Source organism: Argiope bruennichi, chromosome 7 (genome assembly GCF_947563725.1).
Source record: "Argiope bruennichi chromosome 7, qqArgBrue1.1, whole genome shotgun sequence".
NCBI lineage: Eukaryota > Metazoa > Arthropoda > Arachnida > Araneae > Araneidae > Argiope > Argiope bruennichi.
In genome coordinates this window covers 132,262,227-132,283,421 of record NC_079157.1, presented here as the reverse complement: position 1 = coordinate 132,283,421, position 21,195 = coordinate 132,262,227, and the positions used below count along the sequence as shown (strand labels likewise).

At 31.0% G+C, this 21,195-nt stretch overlaps 1 protein-coding gene across 1 annotated transcript in view; it reads right to left on the bottom strand.

Moving 5' to 3' along the window:
- Positions 1-3,485: 3,485 nt before the first annotated feature.
- LOC129975583 (uncharacterized) overlaps positions 3,486-21,195 on the bottom strand; it is a 33,311-nt gene continuing 15,601 nt past the window's right edge. Inside the window, exon 2 of the mRNA XM_056088645.1 lies at positions 3,486-3,517. Within this exon, the coding sequence (XP_055944620.1) occupies positions 3,486-3,517 (32 nt within the window). The remainder of the gene's footprint in view (positions 3,518-21,195) is intronic.

Sequence of the window (21,195 nt, the reverse complement as noted above, 5' to 3'; positions counted from 1 at the left end):
TTTAAACGATTCAGACCGTGAATATCTCGCAAAATTAATATAATTAATAGCATCAGGGATGTAATGTTTCGAAAAATATTTAAACAGCACTTGAAAATTTTGATAAAAAATCTGTAATGGGTAGTAGATGGGGTCTCTTAGAAATTAATTACAATATATTGGAACGAAATATTGGGCTTCCATTTTAATTACGGAACTAAATAAGAATTTTAAACAATTCATTCGCGTTACAGAATTTCAGTAACTTAAAATATTTTATTCATTTTGTTAGATGCTGCTTTTATTTTTTTTTCATTATGAATTTCATTATCATTTTAATCATTATGAACGTAATTTATTTTTCAGTTATTTTATTTTGAGTCTTGGCTGCAGCTAATGCAGAATGTAATTTAAACTTCATGTTTTAAAATAGTTACATTCATCACCGGCTTCCAAATTATTACGGGGGCTGTTTCTGCACATGTACTACCGTGACTATTTTGGCAACTTAAGAATTTCATCAAGCTACACACATTAGAAGTAGTGGTGTGTAAATATTAATATTTACAAATTAACTCATATTAAATAATAAATATTTTTTTTAGAAGAGTCCCTTTTTTGAATCATCAAACCTCTTTAGTAAAGAATGCATTCGTTTCTGGAAAAGCTCGATGTGCTCAGAATAAGGCGTTGTTCTCATAGCTCGATTTCTAAAAAAATGGATCGAAATTTTATGAATTGGATTGGATGTGGTATTTTCCTGGCTCAAGATGCTTTACTTGGATATGCTGCACCGAAAACACGGTACTCTTATTGAGTTTTTGTATTTAGTTCCACTATATTCATCTTAATAGCTGGTAAAACTGTAAGTAAAAGTAATATAGTAAATTTAAATTTCAATAAAAATTCCAATTTTTTTCAAGAATAGAAATAAATTTGTGTGAGGTTATTCTTCTAATAGCAAAGACAAGGCAAAATTAAAGGCAAAATAAATTAAAAAATTTGATGCGGTCACTGTGAAAATGTGGCGTATCGAAATGTTATCGAATGGCGAAAAAATGTGACGTATCGAAATGTTATCGAATGGCGAAAAAATGTGACGTATCGAAATGTTATAAAGTTTGACAAACTCTGTGATAATGGGTTCGAAAATTTAAAGAAAAAATATTGCTAAAACAATTATAATATAAAATTACGTATCATAATAAAAAAAGCTATTACTATTGCATATAACAATAATTTTCTACTTTTATAAAAAATTATTTTTTAATTAAAATAATCTGAAGATCAAAATAAAAACATAAAAGCAAGAGACGTTGATAAGAAAAGAAATTGATCTTCTATCAATATTCTTAAGTCTTCTTACACATTCATGAAAGATTAAAACATTGTTATTTCTGTGAACATCTAACGCACTTACACCTTTCTTTTAGCTCGTTCATTTCTGATAAAAAAATTATTTTCTAATGTGAAATTTCTTAACAAAATTATGTTTTAAAAGACTTTTCTGTTTTCATTATTTCACCTATTTTGAATTACTATAAAATAATGTCTTTGCTGTTGATTCCTTTTAAAGCAATTTTCAGTAACAGCATCAAAAACCTTGGTTGGTGCATTTAAAAATCGAAAAACATAAAAAAGGGGGAGGGATTTTATTTTCATGAAACCGTTTCAAAAGCAAAAGTCTTTGAAAACATTTTTTTTACGAATCGGTATCCTGTTTTATTCAGTACTGTTTGAAAATATTTCCCTCAGAAATATAACCGTGATCTAAAACCACGCATAAAAATATTCATGAAATAATCCAAGAGAGTTTCTGAAACAGCTCCAGTAAGCGATGTACCATTGACAAATATTGAATGGTATCAAAAGTCTTTTAAAAAGGTTTTCAAAAAACATTCAAAGCTACTTATTGCTTTGAGTTAGATTTTGAAGTGTGTCACAGAAAATATATTTGATGTAGACTGGATTCCCCGTAAGGTAAAATTTTAAAAATAAGTATTGATAAAAAAATGTTAAAGAATGTTTTTTTTCTGTAAAATATTTTAGAGAAGGAAAAAACAGAAATCTGTTCTTAAAATGGAAAAAAATTCTATTAAATTCCATCTCAAGATAAAGGATGTTTATATCAACCTTTCAGGTTTTTTCATATTTTATTTTGATCTCCAATTTTCGATTAAAAACGATCGTAAAAGCTTTTTTAAAATCTTGTTTTTTTATTCAGTTACCCTTATGACACATGGATTTTCATTTGTATTAGAAGTTGTCGGTTATTAAATCGAATATAAGTAATTTGTTTGCGTTTTCCGACCAAAGTTTTATTTTCTGAAAATAGTAAAATTTGATAAAAATTTGAATGCATTTAAACGGGATTCTTTTATTAACGTAATAACAGAATGCAATTTAAAAAAAGAATTGAAGTGAAATTTGTATTATCACTTCTAAGCGACTGCCGGCGTCCTGGCTTAAGTGTCTCGCGTCTTCCCGTGATCTGGGTGTCCCGGATTCAGGCATGGTTCTTTATTTTGTGCCCTATCTGTGAGGTGAGTGAAAGAGCCCCCTCCCCTCCGTAAGAAGGGATTGTGCAAGCGAGTGTGTGAGTGTCATCTTCATATGAGCTAGAAGTCAGACTTCTGCCCTCGGGTGCTCAAGGGCCTTAACCCTCAGAAGCTAATGCACAAAATCAGTTTAAAATAGCTGACTTCGTAGGCGGGCAAGTAGCAACAGCAACAATTTCTAGGCGAGTTTATCCAATAAAGGAGTTCTTTATGAGCCTTGCATTTCATCTCGTTATATGAGTTTTCTTTTCTAATTTCATTTATCATTCTGCATCGTTCTATTATTAATTCGATATTTGTTTAAAAATATTATTTAAATGTCTATTTCAATTTTGCGTGGTTGCTATACAATCTAATTTCGCAGTAGGGCACTGCCGATTTCCTATCTATGGAACCGAGAAATGTTTTTATTGATTATTTCTTCTTTCTCCTCGTATTCGACATTTAAAAGTGGAAATTTCTTTTGATTCAGGGCTGAAAGGATGCTTGATTACTAAGAAGAGGGCTTTGAGTTTCCATTTGATTTTCGAAGGAAAGATGAATAAACCGCTCATTTCAGAATCCACTGTGGACGGAATAGTTTTTCGGAATCTTATTGTATTAACTTATTTTTTTTTTATTTACAGAAAATTACAAAGTTAATACAATGTCCGGATCTGCTTTTGTTAAATTGTAAAAGTATCCAAAAAAATTAGAAAGACAATCACATTTCTCCCATTTATTTTCTTAGTATCTTGTCCTTAGGAAAATTTCGTATTTCATATACAAAAGGGATATATTAAGGGGTTCAAAAAGTTTCTTTCTCATCGCGCTATGAATGGCCTTATCTGGCTCTGCTTGTGCAAACATGCAGACTTATCTATTAACCGTCTGTATATTAGGGCTTATGTCTTCTGAGAGCTCTAAACTGTCGCAAAATCGGGACTACACTCCCGAAAAGTTCATTTGTTAGTTTGGTGGGATTGGAAAGCCGACATTTTCTGAAATGAAGTGAATTATGAAAAGATAAGTAAAAAATATCAATAGGAAGTTTCAAAAGGTATCAATTAAAATTTAAAAAATTTGCTTTCTCAGAATAAATGAAATATTTATTGAAGCAATAAATGTGAAAAATGAAAAAAAAAATGATATTTGTAGAAACATTATTCTAAAAGCTATTTCCAGAATATGTGACAAATTTTTATGAGGTATACTCAGATATTCTCTATCACGTGATTCAAGCGGATGGATAAAGAATTAATCTAAATGTCAACCAAGTATATTATATGACGTCAACAATAATGAAAGCACGTCCTTCCTATTTCTCTTCATTTAAACGAATCTGTGTCCTGTGTGTTTGATGGAATGAATAGCAAGGGCATAATTTCGTCCGATGAGGAGGAAGACAGCGTTGTAGGGCGTCATTTGAATAACTAAACTTCATTCGAGTACAGAAACGTTCTGCCGGATAATATGGTTTCACATGATATTCAAAAGAAACGAAGTTCGAAGAAAATGGCTAAAGTGGAATGTTTCGGGCTGTGCGTGTCTGAATATATAATATTTATAAATATTTTATATTACGCATGTGATATAAGCATTTATAATTCAATACGAATTTGCGATGAGATCAAATATGTAAATAATACGCTAGTTTGGTTATGTTTACTTAAAATATAAGATAATTTTCAGAAGGTGACAAAAATGATTTATTTATTCTTTAACTAAGTAAAATAAATGAATCCCCTTACTTAAATGAAAAAGTAACATAAAAAAGTAAGTTTAATTAAAATTATTGCAAATCTTTCAGTTTCTTAATAATTATCAATTATTTAAACTAGAGATGGTTTCTGCTCTCAAATTTTAGGGACTTACGATTTAGTTATTTTATTATTTCTGGCATAGATATCTTATCAGAAGGATATATCACAAATTTTTATTAGAAGTTTCTATTGAATGTTCCTTTTTTTATTTCATAACGTAAGTCTCTTTTACAACGTTCCAACGGAAAAAAGTTTCAGCAAAGAACAACACTTCAACGAAGTCCAGAAAACGTTTTGTTGTTAAAAGAACTCAAGAAATGCATTTCTTCCGTAACGTAACATTTGGATGCAAAAACGTGCTCCCAATTGACACCATCAACGCATTCTCTCTCTCTCTGTGAGCTCAGTCTTGCTACTCTCAAGTAACCAAGGCATTAAGCATTCATTTGCTATTAAGAAATCAGAAAATTGCTTTTAACTTTGTGAGTGACCAAGCATATTGTTGAAAAATTCTTTCGTCTCTTCTTGTGACATTCATTTAAAAAAATATATATAATTTAATGAAAAAATTGACTAGTATGGAATAATATTTTTGTGGGATTGACGGGAAAATATAGGAGAACATTTTATAACATTTTAAAAATATAGGAGAACATTTTTAAAACATTTTATAAAATTAAAAAAGCAATTAATAAAATAATTAATTTCCATGTTTGTATAATTCGAATTGAATAATAACAATAATAAGAAGAATATAATTTGAAACGGCTATAACTATTTAATGAAAAAGAGTTTATTGATAAGATTAACACAGAATGTAAACGGAACTTCAAAATTTCTTTACATAAGGCGCAGGTGCAATGAAGCGAAAGCCAACGCATGCGCGAGTTGGAATTAAGCAACGACACCAAACCTGTTCATTGCGGGCGTCTTGTTAGTGAAAATGACGATTCCGGACTTGACATCCTGCGATTTTGATCTATGGGATTATGTGAAAGAATATATTGGCTTCCTATGTCCAAAACAATTGAAGAATTCAAAGTACCCATTTCTAATGCTCTTGTGTTGGTTATTGCAGACATGCTTCATAATGTATGGCGTGAAATGGACTACCACCTAGATATTGTCTGTGTTACCAAGAGAAGTCTCATAGAATATCTATGACGTATGTATACCAATTTTTGAAGTTCCATCTACATTCTATGTTAATCTTGTCGATAAATTCTTTTTCATTAAATAGTTATAGCCGTTTGTAATCGCTATATTCATTTTAAATTACCCTGTATAAGTTAGAAACTAAGCTTATCTTATGATATGACTTTATAGATTTACTGCCCATGTCAGGATACATTTCAGGCTTTAATTATATAAAAAAAATATAAACGAATTAGTATGCTTTCATGAAGTTTCGACGATGCAACTAATTTAGACTATTTCTCACAGGAAAACTAATTTAAAGTATACGAGTTTCACACATCATGAGTTTCTACATTTATGTTGAAAAAAATATCCTATAATTGCGGAACTTGGTATAAAAATCCGATGATCACGGTGAAATCAATTTTTTAATAGCGGTAATTTTCAGACTTTTAATTTCCAGAGTCCTTCAATGTAATGTAAATTTAAAAATCGAGCCTTCTTTTCGTTTTCTCATTTCTAAACACAATGTGGCTCTTTCCGTGCAATACAGGAAAAGCAATCGAGTATATATTCGAAATTCCTCCATTTAGTCGATTGGCTCCAAATTTTGATAATTTTATAATTTTAGTATCTATGTCATATATCCATTCAAATTTATGTAGCTTGTTGGTGTTTTGAAATTATTGCGTTCAAAATCCTCTCCAAAAAATTGTCGGCCCTTTGTTGGATTTGATCGAAAGCATGATGCCTATTTAATATTTTTGTGGCGTCAAGTATTACCAGTCTTGTTTGTTCTGTTATTGAATCGCAGCTTTCACATGCATACATATAGACATATAGACAAACATTTCTTTAGCTGATATCGCAATAGATGTTACAGAATTTGCATATTTTATAACAAAAACTATATACCGAATTTCATTCTTCTTGCTTGTTGCGTTTATTTTTGAGTTAGTGCATTCAAAGAAAAATAACCTCGAAACGTATTTCAAAAGGGTTTTCCGTCTCGGACATGAAGGTTCATCACATCACTGAGGTCGGATTTTTTGACCACCGATGCATTTCGTGCGCGAGGAAGTAAAAAAGATGCCGTTGCACTACTGACGAAATTTCGGCAATCGATAGGAATATTGCGGGCCTTGTGCGAAGGTGCACATAGTTGCACAGCCATTGGAGTTTTGTTTTCTGTTATCTAACAGTAGTTCGAAACTACGAAATCTATCCCAAATCATCTGCCTTTTTTTTTCAAAACATGAAAACAATAATAAACTAAGTGCATTGAAGCAAAAAATCTTTAAAAAATTTGAATTAACGCGTACTCTTTATAAAGGAATTAGTATTGTAATTTTAAATTAAAAAGAAAAATCAGTGAAGCAATTTCAAGTAATTTCCATTGATTTGAAGCAATTTCCATTAATTTGCTAAATTTATGCAAAAATTGAAAAATACTTATTTTATACCACGAAGGATCCTTGTGTGGCATAAAATAAATCTAATTTCAATTTTAGCCAATTGAAATTGAGGACATTTAACTTATACCAGTAATGTATATCAGGTGAGTATCTAACTATCTAAACCTTGAAAATGATAAAGTAAGCTCATATATATATATATATATATATATATATATATATATATGTGTGTGTGTGTGTGTGTGTGTGTGTGTGTGTGTGTGTGTGTGTGTAATTATATCTCTTAATCTAAATTAAATCCTAATTAATTTCCTAATTTTTATTTTAATTTAACCCATATTGACTTCATTCTAAAATGTTGTCTTATTTTCTGATTCAGTTCGCACTTTTTTTAATTAATTAATCCCGCACGCGCTTTGTAAATCAACATTTTCTCACCTCCGAATGAAGGGATAAAAATTCTTAATGCTTAGCATATTCTTTTAAAGATACCTAAAATTCATTTAACGAAATCAACACGTGTCAAAGAAATCCTTATCGGAATCTCACAGTATAAAATCACCGAGGGAAACATTTCGGTCTTGTGTCGCGATGTGAAGTGACGTATTTCTTACCACTTATTCCCGTACAAAAATTATGCCTCCAGTAATAGAATAAATCGAGTTTAAAATTTCAAAGGTGTCTTCTCTCAGTCCCACAACTGCAAAAAAATATATTTTTTAGCCCACACACGCATGAATGTTCCTTTCGAATTAGTTATTGTTCGAAATGTTGCTTCCCAGCACGGTTAGTTCAATTCCTTGAAAGAGAGTTTTACGATCAACTCTGTTGGGTGCTGTGTCAATGATCTCAGAGCTTGGCGACCATAAATTTGGCGACAAAATCGATATTACTAGAAACTTTGAGAATTTTAGAAATTGAGCCAATAGAAACCAAGGTACGCCTGTTGGTCCAGAACCTTCTCTGCTCGCCTTCCGGGAACTATAAAAGGCCGGCAGTCTCAAGCTGCAATCAGTCGTGGTCAAGTATCGAGAGGATAACGAAGCAACGGCGGGATAATCCAGCTAAGAACTAGTGTTGTGCGGAGTTCAAGCGATTGCTGAACTGAACTGTGAGCCGAGTCCTGGTGTTTATTATGGAAGCCGCATCTAGTCGCCCGTGGAGTAGACAGTCGTGTAGTAGTGAGTCGGCATTTGGTTACAGCTAAAGCAAGGAGACAATGGTGAATTGCAGACATTTGGAGAAATCGTAGGGTGAATCTATGTAGATTCTCTCTTTCTGCTGAATTCTGTCTGGCCGCTTTGTGTGCTGTGTTTGTTATTACTACCGATTACTACTTGTGGGCTACTGTTTGTAGTAGTGTGCTGCTGTATGTTACCTGTGTTCGTCTCGCCTGTATATTTGCTGTCCTTGTATTAGTCTTCGTGTGTAATAAAAGTCGTCTTTCGTTTTTGAGGCTTGCTGGTTGCTTTCACACCATACACCCACTGTACGCGAAACTGGTGAATTTACGGACTTAGTAGATTTGACGTTCCGTAACAATATATAAAATTATTTACAGGGATTAACCTTTAAACTTTATATAAATATTTATATTTCTTTATAAGGATATTATAAATATTATTTTTAGCAATTTTGCATTTTCTAATCATGCTTATTTATTTATTTTTGTGAGGTCATATATTTTTAATTAATTTAATATGAGAAAATATCAAACATTTTTCTAATTACATATTTAGTACTTTTTAATTTATACGTTCGAATTATAATATTTAATGTATTTTAAACACTATTCTAAATATATAGAACGCAAAATAGCTTATTTGCCATGATTGATTCTTTTCTCATATTATACTAACTTTGGAGTGATTTTATACCAAGCCATTTTTTTTTTGTATACCGATTAATTATGTATTTGCAGAATAGCGCCGAGAAAAATTTTTCGTTTCCTATTGTTAAAGAAATAAATCAGAATACAAAAGATTTACGTTGTTTTATAATAGAAACATCCTATTGTATTTACATGTTCTATATTTTAATTTGGATATGGATTTCACTTTAAAACCAAACCTCTTTATTTGCAGATAAAATTTGGTGATATTATTTGACGAAAATGTACCGGACCGTTGCAAAAATAAAAATAAATTGTTATTTCGAAAGATTTCTTTAATATTTTGGAGAAGAAATACAAGTTTAAAATCGTTTGATTCTTCAGCGAGTTTTTTTTAAGTACATTTTTTGAACACGATTTTCATACACAATAAAAAAAAAAACCTACAAATTTTAACAATTTTTCTTATGCTATATTTTTTTCCTTATGAAACGCAGTCTTTAAAAAAAGTACTTCCCTCGCCCTCAAGTGTTCTGAACTTCTATCATAAATCGAATATATGTAAATAGAAACCCAAAGACGAAATTTGCCAATTATGGAAGCCCTGAAATAATTCAAGTTTTGCTTGAATGGCGAAGAACTTATTTTTTTTATTCTAAGATGCTGCCTTATTCTGTAATACTAGAATTTCCCTTGCTATACATGACTTGAAGTTTCAGCTGTAGCCTGAAGTATATATTAGTATTGGATTCTCCATCGTCTGAAGAAAAACTAGCTTTAAAAATGAAATTTTTTGAATGCATGTGTATCGTTTTCAATATGTCAGTGACTGATTTCAAAGTCTGCACGGAGATTTAATGTCGCAAAATTAGGTATTCATTTCAAAAAACTTCATTCAACAAAAGACAAACAAGTCCAGGACGAGATGCATATGGAAGTGTCACGTGACCTTTTCTCTACCATCTGCTCACATTTCAAGCCCACAAACCGCTCCATTCGCTGGTAGCTTAAAGCGATAAACTTAACTAAAAGCGATTCGCATACCTTTAAATGCGACCATCATTAGAAAAAAAGGCTAAATATACAAATTTTTTTCTCCAACATATCTAAATGTGTCAACTAGAAAATTACGAAGACGAATGCCCGCCGCTTAAAGAAATTTTTGACTTGTTTAAAAGAAAGAGAGCCAAGAAGTGACTGAACATGACATCTCTTAAATACAAAAGGAACCAGCGTCTATTTTTGACATTAGTAATTGTTGAATCTTCTTGCAGTATGATTGGTTTTCCAGTTGTTATCGTTGTCGTGTGACAAGTTCAATAAAAAATAAGAAAAGAATGGGAGAGAAAAGGACAATTAGATTGGGCCACAATCATGTAGAACAGCCCTGACAACATCTTCAACTTTATCGGAATAAAGAATATTCCTGGTGCAGTCAATGTCTATTTTGAAGAGGGCTGAAATAATAGAACCGCAGCTAAAAATATGCTCCGGATCCAGCTGCACGTCTGGACAGCATCTGCATTCTTCATAGAGTCTGGAACCATCAGACATGAGCCTCATGCCCCTCAGGTGCCCTGTTCCGAGTCTTGCAATTGTGGTTGTGATGTCTCTTTTATAATTTAGATTTGTGAGAGAGAATTTCTTTCGATTGGTACAGAGCCTCTGTCATGCCACGCCATTAGCATCCAGAGCAGTAGTAGATAGAGAGGTTGGATTCACTGCTCTGGCCTCCTTGGAAAGAGTGTCGGCCTGCTCGTTTATGCTCACGTGGACTGGGATCCATTGCAAGGTGCACGACTTCTTTATTGCCATGGTAGAGAACAGAAGAGCATAATATTCTGGGAAAGCCCCGGCTTTCCACCCTGAATAGTCTCTAAAGCGGATTTGCAATCTGAGAAGATCACGATCCCATCTAAAGGAATCTGCGTTGCCTGCGCAAGGTACATGGTCAAAGCTTCTTTGATAGCGATGAGTTCACTTGTGAAGCTAGAGGCAATCTAGGTTTCCCAGTGGCAGATACGAATGCGCAGCCTAGAGTTGGCCAATATCTGAGCATGGCAAGCTAATTACACGCTAAGAAGATCGAACTACTGATGGAGTTTAAAACAGTCGCCTCAGACGACTCATGTCCACCTGACCTGCAGTTCAGATGGATGGTGCACATTGATTAGCCACTGAAGCAGTCAACGTACAAAATTTAAAAAAATAATCTTATGGCTCTTCGTGAACGAAAATGGAGAAAAGGATCTAATATGAGGATAAACCAATCATGGCTTTTTTTTACCAAGTCAATATTTGAGTGAATACAATATTTGGCGCTTATCGAAGCATTTTATAGAAAGCACGGAAGATAGTCGGTGAAAGCACGGAAGGAGCTAGATAGTCGGTGATGTAAAAGTAAAATGGACTCGGATGGATGATTTGGGTCAAGAAAGAGCTTTCAGGAAATGATCCGGATCACTCCTTAGAGTAGAGAAAATTTCTAGAAAGAGGGGAATAGGTGTCGAAAACTTGAATAAAAATGAATGTAATAAGTTTGTCAAAACATTAAAAAACTTATTTAGAACATCAGCTCGGTTATTTTCTAATAACACCTTGCAGATAAGAATAAAAATCAACGGGTGTGGTCTACCCAAAATTTTCTCGCACACTATCGAGTAAAGATCTCTCAGAGAATACTTTACTTGGCGCTGCGCACATCAGTTGAGAAACATTAACCTTTGGCGATAATTTTGGCCTTTTTAATGAATCCTTCGTGTCATCCAGGGTGAGAGATTTGGCAATTAATCACTGGCATGCGTTTAAAAGTATCCGAAATTCGAATTTGTGTTTTAGACAGTAATTTTAAATCGATTGAAAAAAAAGTTAACACAAAAACACACTTGTAGTCACAAAATCACACACCAAATTTGTTATAGTTAAATCATTTTTGAGTTGCCTCGTTTACATGTTTCTAAAAGAACAGAGCGACAGACGGTGAACTCCTCATTGGATTTGGTTAAAAAACTATATGGGCGTCTACATTATAGATGTTAAATACATGTATCGAATTTTATTGATCAAGTTCTTTTCGTTTTGTAATTATCATGTTAACATATATTCGAACAGCCGTGTAGAGAGATCACATCTAAACGGATTTCGCTCAATATTTGATACAATCTATCTAAATCTCAATATTTGATAATATCTATATCAATATTTGATAAAAATCTATATCAATATTTGATAAAAATCTATATCAATATTTGATAAAAATCTATATCAATATTTGATAAAAATCTATATCAATATTTGATAAAAATCTATATCAATATTTGATAAAAATCTATATCAATATTTGATAAAATATATATCAATATTTGATAAAATATATATCAATATTTGATAAAATCTATCTATCTTTGATAAATCTATAAAATATTTAATAAAAATCTACAAATTTGATGCAAAGACATTATATCAATTTTCACCCGTCAAGCTCGAACTTTTTTATCTGTATCGCAGATAAACGGCCAGACACACATACATAATGCCAAAAAGGAGATTTTCGAACTCAAGGAATTCTAAAACGTGGAGAGTCGTCAAAATTTCGAGTTCAAATTTTTTGACGATTACTATACTTTCTCTAGGCTTTGTATCCGTGAAAGTAATCAGAAATTTAAGATAACGTTTAAAAAAAATGAATCTTGTTCATTTTATAACCATAGGTTAAATATTCTTGAAATTAGTTTTTTTTTAAATCTCATTTGTAATCGTCACATTGAAAAAACTTTTCTTCTTTCACATTTTTATAGCTCATTCCCAACAAATAAAAATACGCAATATCTACATGTTTTTAAGTGAAGTAACATTAATTAGAAAATTTCAAACCTACAGAATTCGGCATTCACGAGTGATGTAGAATTCCTGAAATCAGCTTTTGCAATAATTCATCTTTCCGCACGACATAACTAAACACAGAAAGTTTCATATTATGCCAGTCAATGAAACCTCCGGGTTCATTCTACAATTCTCACTGTATTTTAGAATGATTGAAAACATATGACATATTTGTTGATAATATATTGAATTTTTATGCTGCTGATAATGTGCTGAAGCAGTTTTAGCAGTATTTGCAATGCTTTTGTTCACTCGGATATTCTCACATAATAGATTTGGTTATCTACATTAAAACTGCATAAAAGAAAGGATAACAAACTGACATGCTATACGAAACTTTTCGTTAGTCTAGCTTTGTATTATACAGAAGTTGTGCTATCAAAATGCCGGTATTTGTATCTGATATCAAAACGAATACAGAAAAAAATACATTCTTAGATTTTCCTTTTTTTTTGTTTTATTTTAAAGATACAGCCTTTTTTTATCACGGAAGAAACACTTCGCCAATGATTCGCAAAATAACAAAATAAGCCATAATAGTGCAAAAAGATTCTGTTAAACAAACCGTTATCAAATGAAATCATCACTCGGTACCGTATCAAGCTTCTGACAGGATGCAATCCGAAAATTCCTCATCGATTCATTTCGTCAAATGATTCACTCATGTAGCGACTGAAGGAGATTAACATCCACCAATTTCGAGCTTAACTGTGTCCATAACGAAATGTCGAGAGATATTCCTCTTTTTTATACCTTCCCAATTTCTAGTAACACGGGCTTTTCGATTTGATGGCTCCGGAAATTGCCGAACAGCTGCGTCACATATCATCGGAGCAAATCGGGCACTTTCGGTTAATGGGAAATTTCGTTAATAGCTCGACTAAAAATTACCGGAGAAGTAGAAGGATATTTGCAGAAGTGTCAGGACTCTAATGCGCCATAGATTTGACAGATATGGAATTATTTGTCGCCATATTCCAGTGATCTATGAAAGGACCTGCGACTGTAACGAAAAAATCGTTACCGTTGTTTGTTATAATTAAGCTGCTGCATTATTAATTATTTGTTGATGAAAATAAATAATACTCATAATACAATATATGATTTCTAATCGATTGTAAAAAATGAATGCTGCAAGCTGAGAAAAACTACTTAATCGCTTTAATTGCTTCATTTAAAAGCTTAGATGCTCGACTTGTTGAAGTCATTTGAATTTTCATGGAATTCTAAATCAAAGTTAAAAAGGTTGCTAGAATATGATCGGTATGGCAGTTCCTTATAATTCCACAAAGCTTTATTAAAAATAATTTATCGAAATTTACCAATCGTTTGCTTGCAATTATATTAAGGAATCAAAAGGTCAATACTTCAAAGAATACTTCAAAAGAATCAAAGGTCAAAAACAGAGAAAACAAATCAGAAAAAGGTTTTAAATTGTATATAAAGAAAACTGCTAATAGAGAAAGATGTTTTTTATTCATTTGACTGTATAAACGTATACATAAAATCTGGTTATTAATATATACATAATATTATCCGGAGTGATTAGAAAATAAACATTTTTAGAATGTGGTAAACACACACACACACACACACACACACACACACACACACACACACACACACACACACACACACACACACACACACACACACACACACACACACACACACACACACACACACACACACAATATTATCCAGATTAATTATATACTAAATGATTATAACCAACTAACTGGTACCCGGCGCATTGCTGCCGTAGAAAAAATAATTTTGGAAATAGGGTTTGAAATTTAAAATAGCTGACAACATCCTGTGCAGCTGACTATTCATTATTAAATGAGCGCTTCCACTAAATATTTTCGATTTCATTTCACTCACATTGATTGGTATCAATCATAATTTTATTTTGTTTGATAAATGTGCGATTAATTCCGAATGACATGCACCGTTTGCTGTTTACGGTTCTTCTTTGTTAACTGTCAATTTTAAAATATAACTTTTGAGCTAGTTCAAGCAATAAATTGGCAAAGTTTCATCAGAATCTGTTGAACGGCACGGCAGCGCATAAGGTACGAACAAACACAAATTCATTTTTATGTATTAGATATGATAACTGTACTATGACTATAACTTTCACGCAGATGAAGCAATAAGTTGGCTAAGTTTCATCAGAATCTGTTGAACGGCACGGCAGCGCATAAGGTACGAACAAACACAAATTCATTTTTATATATTAGATATGATAACTGTACTATGATTATAACTTTCACGCAGATGAAGCAATAAGTTGGCTAAGTTTCATCAGAATCTGTTGAACGGTACGGCAGCGCACAAGGTATTAACAAACAAAAATTCATTTTATATATTAAATTTATGTTTATGTATTGCTTTCATATAAAAAAAAAATAATTGCCAAAACTGACTATATTTTAACTGAATTAGTTAATTTGAAAAATAGGAATTTTTCCAGTCTATTTTGAATAGAATTTGCAGACGGTACAATTTTCTGAATCAGAATTTTCTGAAGCAGAATAAAAGGGAACAAATTCAACTAAGACTTCATGGCGTTTAGAGACAAAATTGCTCTATGTTTTAAAAATATTTCACATTAGCATAAATGTATTCCACAAAAGGAATTCAAATATGCAGTAAAACTTTAAATTATTAATAAATGCTAATAATAAAGTAATTTTGAATCTCAATTTTTTTGCAAATTTATATATTTAAAATAATTAAAGAATAATTCTCCTGACCCAAACATTGATATAATCTGATTTCCTCAATTTTTATTTCATATCAGTGGTTCTCTGCTCTTACTTCCCTCTCACCATTTTCCAGAAATATATATATATATATATATATATATATATTTTCAGGTGTTGTTGGAAATTAAAACTTTTACAAGTGCTCTATCACAAAACCTGGGAGGATTTCTCTACTTGTCAAATATAACTAATCAATTAAGATACTCTATGCTTATTGTGCAAGTATGATTTTAAATAATTGTTTCTTTTACTGTGATAACATTTAGTACATTATTGTTGACTAATATGCCTAAATTAATGCTATATTAATACATGGGCGGGCATTTAATCACCGAAAGAGGCTAGTGATTATTGAAAAGCAAGCATGAAGGATCAATAGATAATCCATACTAAATCCCACATACAAATAAATGATATATATATACACCACATTCTACTTATTGCCCCATTTTCCCGTTCGTTACACGATCAAATAAAATATTCCAACTGCTTGTAAATCACAATAAAGTTGCCCTTGTCATCTTGAATATAACTTCCTTTACAAAGAAATGCATTTCTTTAAGTACCCACAAACACACTGCTTAAAAAAAAAAAAAAAAAAAAAAAAAAAAAAGCAAGAGGCAAGTAAAAAAAGCCCTCCGAATTGTTATTTCTCCGCAAGCAACAGACATTAAGCAGACAAGTTTCAGTATGGTAAAGATGAAAAAAGCAATAATTTTAACGGGCGACATGACTCAAAGTGCAGCCGAACACTTGGAATATCTCCTTTTCTTTGAGAGGAGTGTGGTGCTTAGATTTAATATTTGATGAAGTTTCCGACTTGAAAAATGTTGTTCTCCCTGCCCTCACACTTACGCTAATTCGCGCACACAGTTATTGATTGGCTTTTGGAGTCTCTGCATAGTTCCAGAAAAGAGAAATGCACTTCAGAACGAAACTTTTCTCATGCAACTTTTTCCCAATTATAATTTTATAGGAGTGGATGGAACAATTGTAAATTCAAAATGAAATTGATTAGGACATACAATTTATTAATAGAGCTCCAATTTTTAAGAAAAAATTATTTTACGAAAAAAAGAGTATTATCAGAGAGGGACATTAAACGGATACGCCATTTAGTAAAATAGGGAAGAATGTCAAATTTGGCCTCTCGCCTAAACTGTATTGGTATAGTAACATCTATTAAATATTCGGGGACTGTGAAATGCCCAAAGTATGTTGTAAAAATTTAAATACGATTTAATACGACATTTTAAATAGAAAACGCTAAATGGCTAAAGCACTAGAAACATTTGTACCTTTAAAAACACTATATCCAATCCAAAAAGTCCTAATTCAAGTAATGGCAAGTAATAATTCTATAAGCCCTAAATTTTCTATCAGACATTAAATTCTATTTGTGAAAAAAATCCTTTTTATTAACAACTAAAATTTCGACTGTCTTCAATGTCAAGAAAGTCTCAGTTCCCTTAATTAAAGACTAATAGCCTTTACACAATTTTAAAGAAACATAACATATTATTACCTCAAAAAGGAAGCCTGTTTGGAGTCAATTTTCTATAACTTTTTATTACAGTATAGTAATTGTTACATTAAGGATTTTTAAAAAAAAGTTTGGCTAAAAGTTAGAATGGACCACTAGCAATTATTTAAATTGTTATACTTAAATTAATTCTATAACTCTAGGTGATACACGAACATAATAGAAAGCAGATATAATTTTTCGTAGCTCTCTTATATTGGAAGAAGTTAAAGGAAGAATAAGAAAAATAAAAATATATTAAAATTGCAAATAATGGTCGAAAAAAATTAAGATACTAAGTTTGTGTAATTGCGTCCCAAATAATAATAATAATAATAAACCATAATGCCCTGCATGAAATGTCAGACAATTTTTTTTTGTTTTAGTGTGATTAATTGTCCAATGTGGGAACCGCATTTCTTAACTTGACCAAAAATACAATATTTTCCACTTCTTTTGACACAACTTGAAATTGATCAATTTTTAATGGCAATATTTAATTCTCAGTGGCAATTTTTAATACTATTTGAGCTGCTTGTTTGACATTAAAAATTACTTCCTTACTCAAACAAAACGTTTAATTTCATTTTTAATACTTAGCGCGTATAATTTCCGAATTGTGCATTAAACACTTTTTAATATGCACATACTTTTTATGCTCCTAAAAATAATAAGTTAATTTAAAACATACATTCCTCAGTATGTATAGAACGCGATGTAATATTGTTCATGACAGACGAGACATCTAAGAAGTCCTTTATTTCAGGCAGAATGAAAAAGAACACCACATCTGCAGCTTAAAACCCGGATACTAAGATTTAATATTGTATGAAGTTCCTCTTTATAGGAATGGCCCTATAGCTTCCAGCCGCACTTGGCTTTAATTCACGCATGAAACAATTGATTCACTTTGAAGGAAGGAGATACATTTTGGTACAAAGTTTTTCCGCAGTCATCCCGCGTAAAATTTTACGAGGCACACATTTGTAAGATCAAAGTTCTTCCTCGGAGGAAAATGGATATGAATTGAATTCCATTTCCGGTAAGTGGAAGTTCCTTCCTTTTCCATTGAGACACTGAGGAGGATAATTCGGCTTTCGAGATTCCTGAGTGGTTTGGAACATGGATGTATCCAAAGCTTTACGGAAGAGAGCGCCGCGTTTTGTTTTTAAATATTTGCCAAAGGCTTTTCGTATTTTTGTTCATCAAGGAAGCGTTTGAAGAATGATTACTAGGCTTGTTATATTAAAATATTTAAATGTGTTGATGGCTTTGATGTTAAAATGGATGATCATTTTATAAAAGAGGTGTATTTTTTCCAAACTATGTTTGAATAATTTATTCGTGACTCGAAAATATTAAGTAGCCTTAGGTGAAATGCAGGTTTTAAATTTGAATTGCCTTTCGTTTTCCATGACATGATACTGATTACGCTTTGATTTTTCCAGAAGTCTTTAAATCAAAGCCAATGTCATCTAGTAATTGTAATTAACGAATTTCATGCTTTTTTTTAATAAATGTGTTTCTTTTCTTTTGTAAATTTAAAATATTAAACATTGATATCTATATTGAACAATATAAAAAATTTAAAAAAAAATGTTTTAATATTTGAATATCTACTGAGGTGCGCCTTCGAAAATTGAATGAATAAAAGGAAAATTTGTATATTAATTCAAGTTAAATTTATAAGTTAGTCGTCTAATTTAGTTATTAATAATCCCTTTTTTTAAAAATATTTTTAACTATATTTTAACTTACTATTTAAAATATTCAGTTTTCAACATTTCCTCAGTTCTTTACTTCGTTTGAAAAAAATTACAATTTCAAATATTGTCGGAAGTGTTATAAAAAGAACGTAGTTTTAAATATTTATTATAATATAGAAATTCTATTCATTTTTTTAGTTGCACAAATGCTAAGCACAAAATAAATCTCAAATTTTATGCATAGCGCATAAATTTATTTTACCATGCTAATGTATATAGACAGCGGCATAAAACCTTCAACATACATGCAAAACGGGTACAAAACGCCAAGATACCGCGGTATCAACTTTGGTACATACTTTCTTCTTGGACAGTAGATCAAAAAGTATTAAATGATCTTGCAAAATAATACTTACATTTTTAACAAAATTTATGAAAATGATAATATTTTTCCTCTATAGTTATTCTGTAGATTTTTTATTTTTGCCCAAACTTTATTTTATATCACTTAAAGCATTCATTAAATTAGCTTTTCTGTTTCATTAATATTATTTCCGAACAGTTTTTTCTCTCATTTAGATAAATTTGTAAAAATATGTTAAAGCATATTTTACAATACTTCTTTTCGTTGATTTTGCTCGCCTACACACTATCATTGTGTCGACAATTTGCCCGTTTTACTCCAAGTAAGGACTGCCACTGCTGTGCGGTTATTGCAGTTTCAATCTCCTCTCGTAGCTATTAGTTTGCGGGATTTCTGATCATCCTGAAGATATAATATCATAAGATTCTGTTTTGTTTTCAATCACAATTAGTCGTTATATAAGGTGAATGTTGTATAGAAATGAACGTTATATCCTATGGGAATAATTTGTAATAAACATATTCATGAAGAGAAAACTTTCCACTGTTCTGAATGATAGATACACTATTATTCTATACAACAATTGGACGACAATACGTAATTACTATTATTTCAGATATGAGACAAGAAATATTCCAAGCTGAATATAACAATTGATGCAACTATTTTATAGATTGCTCTCTGACTGTTTCCATTATTAAGTGGATTGATTAAATCGTATGAGCAGAAAAAATGATATAATTTAATGCACATACTTTTATTAACATAATTATTATGAAGAAGACATTTTAAAAGTATTTTCTTACATTTAATCTCCAAGTCCTAATTACTTATTTTAAGGATTAAAGACTTTTTTTACAATCAAAATTTTCTGCGAGGGAGCACTCATTACTTGTACGGAAAAAAACTTCGCTAAACTACTCAATTAAATGATAATCGAGTTCTTATATAAAAAAAATTGTATTGACATCAAGAAGTAGAAACAGAAAAATTTTATATGGAAATCGAAAATTAAATATTCCAAATGAAAACGCGAAGAAAAATCTGATAACATTATATTATATATATATATATATACAGCACCAGAGACTTTTGAATGAAGCAGAAAGGGATTTCAGTGATGAGGATAATTGAAAGTTAGCATTCGACTGATATGTGTTTTCAGATATAATTAATTTTTCTAGTCACAATTTATTTCAAAAAAACTTTAAAATATATTAATATGCAAAACAAATTATCTACAGAATTTACAGGCTAATTTTTGTATTAATACTTAGCTTGTATGTTTAAAATGCTCTGGGAAACCGTGTTCACAAGTTCTGAGTAGAAATGATGCCGATAATAAAAAAGGATCAATTTTACCCATTGTCAATTTTTTATTTTTTTTATTTTTTATATAATAGTTGAATTTTCCATTATATTGTTTTCTATAAACCTTTGTATACTGAAGATTATATTATATATATATATATATATAACCAATCTAAAGTAAGAAAAAGTTTGAAAACGAAACTAAAATGAAAACGAAACAAAACAGTTTCGCAATCGCAACTAAAATTTATTACCTATTTAAACTAAAACCAAAAAGGAACTTCATAGTATTTAGAGAGCGCAATTGCAGCTACTTCTAAAACACAGATGAATTGATACAAAAGTATTAGAATCAAGTTAATAGGAAAAACAAAAATCAAATAAAAATTAAACCAAAAAAATTATTAAAAAAAGAATCCGGCCTGAAGACATTTTCAAGGGTCACCCTCAGGCAGGGATTCAAATAAAGGGATTTTTTCTGTGAGGACATACAGACTTTGTCTAATAATGATTCCTCGTGACCCAAAAATCCCCTGAAATTATGCTCAAGAGATATACCATTTTAACAGAAAGGAAATACAAAATAACAAATTAGAAAAAAAGAACCACAACAAAGTAAAAATACAATAAAAACAATAACAAAAAAAACAAAAACAGCATTAAAATTAAAAACGAAAAAGCCAAAACATACCACCCAACAGTCAAGTAAGCTTTAAACAATCGATTGTGATTTCCTGTTTTTAAAAAAGTTAACGGTAAATTACGTAAACAGAGGTAGGCACCCAGCGCCTATCTATTGAGTGATCCAATATGCAAGTAAAGTTCTATTTTTATTTAAGCCAAAGGATTAATCCCAAACCATACCTTGTTTAATTAAAAAATTGACATTACAGTAATTTCTAGGAAAATCATTTTTAATTAAATTTTTAAGGAGGATATTTGATGCTTCAATATAAGAATTTTTATTATTGCAAACC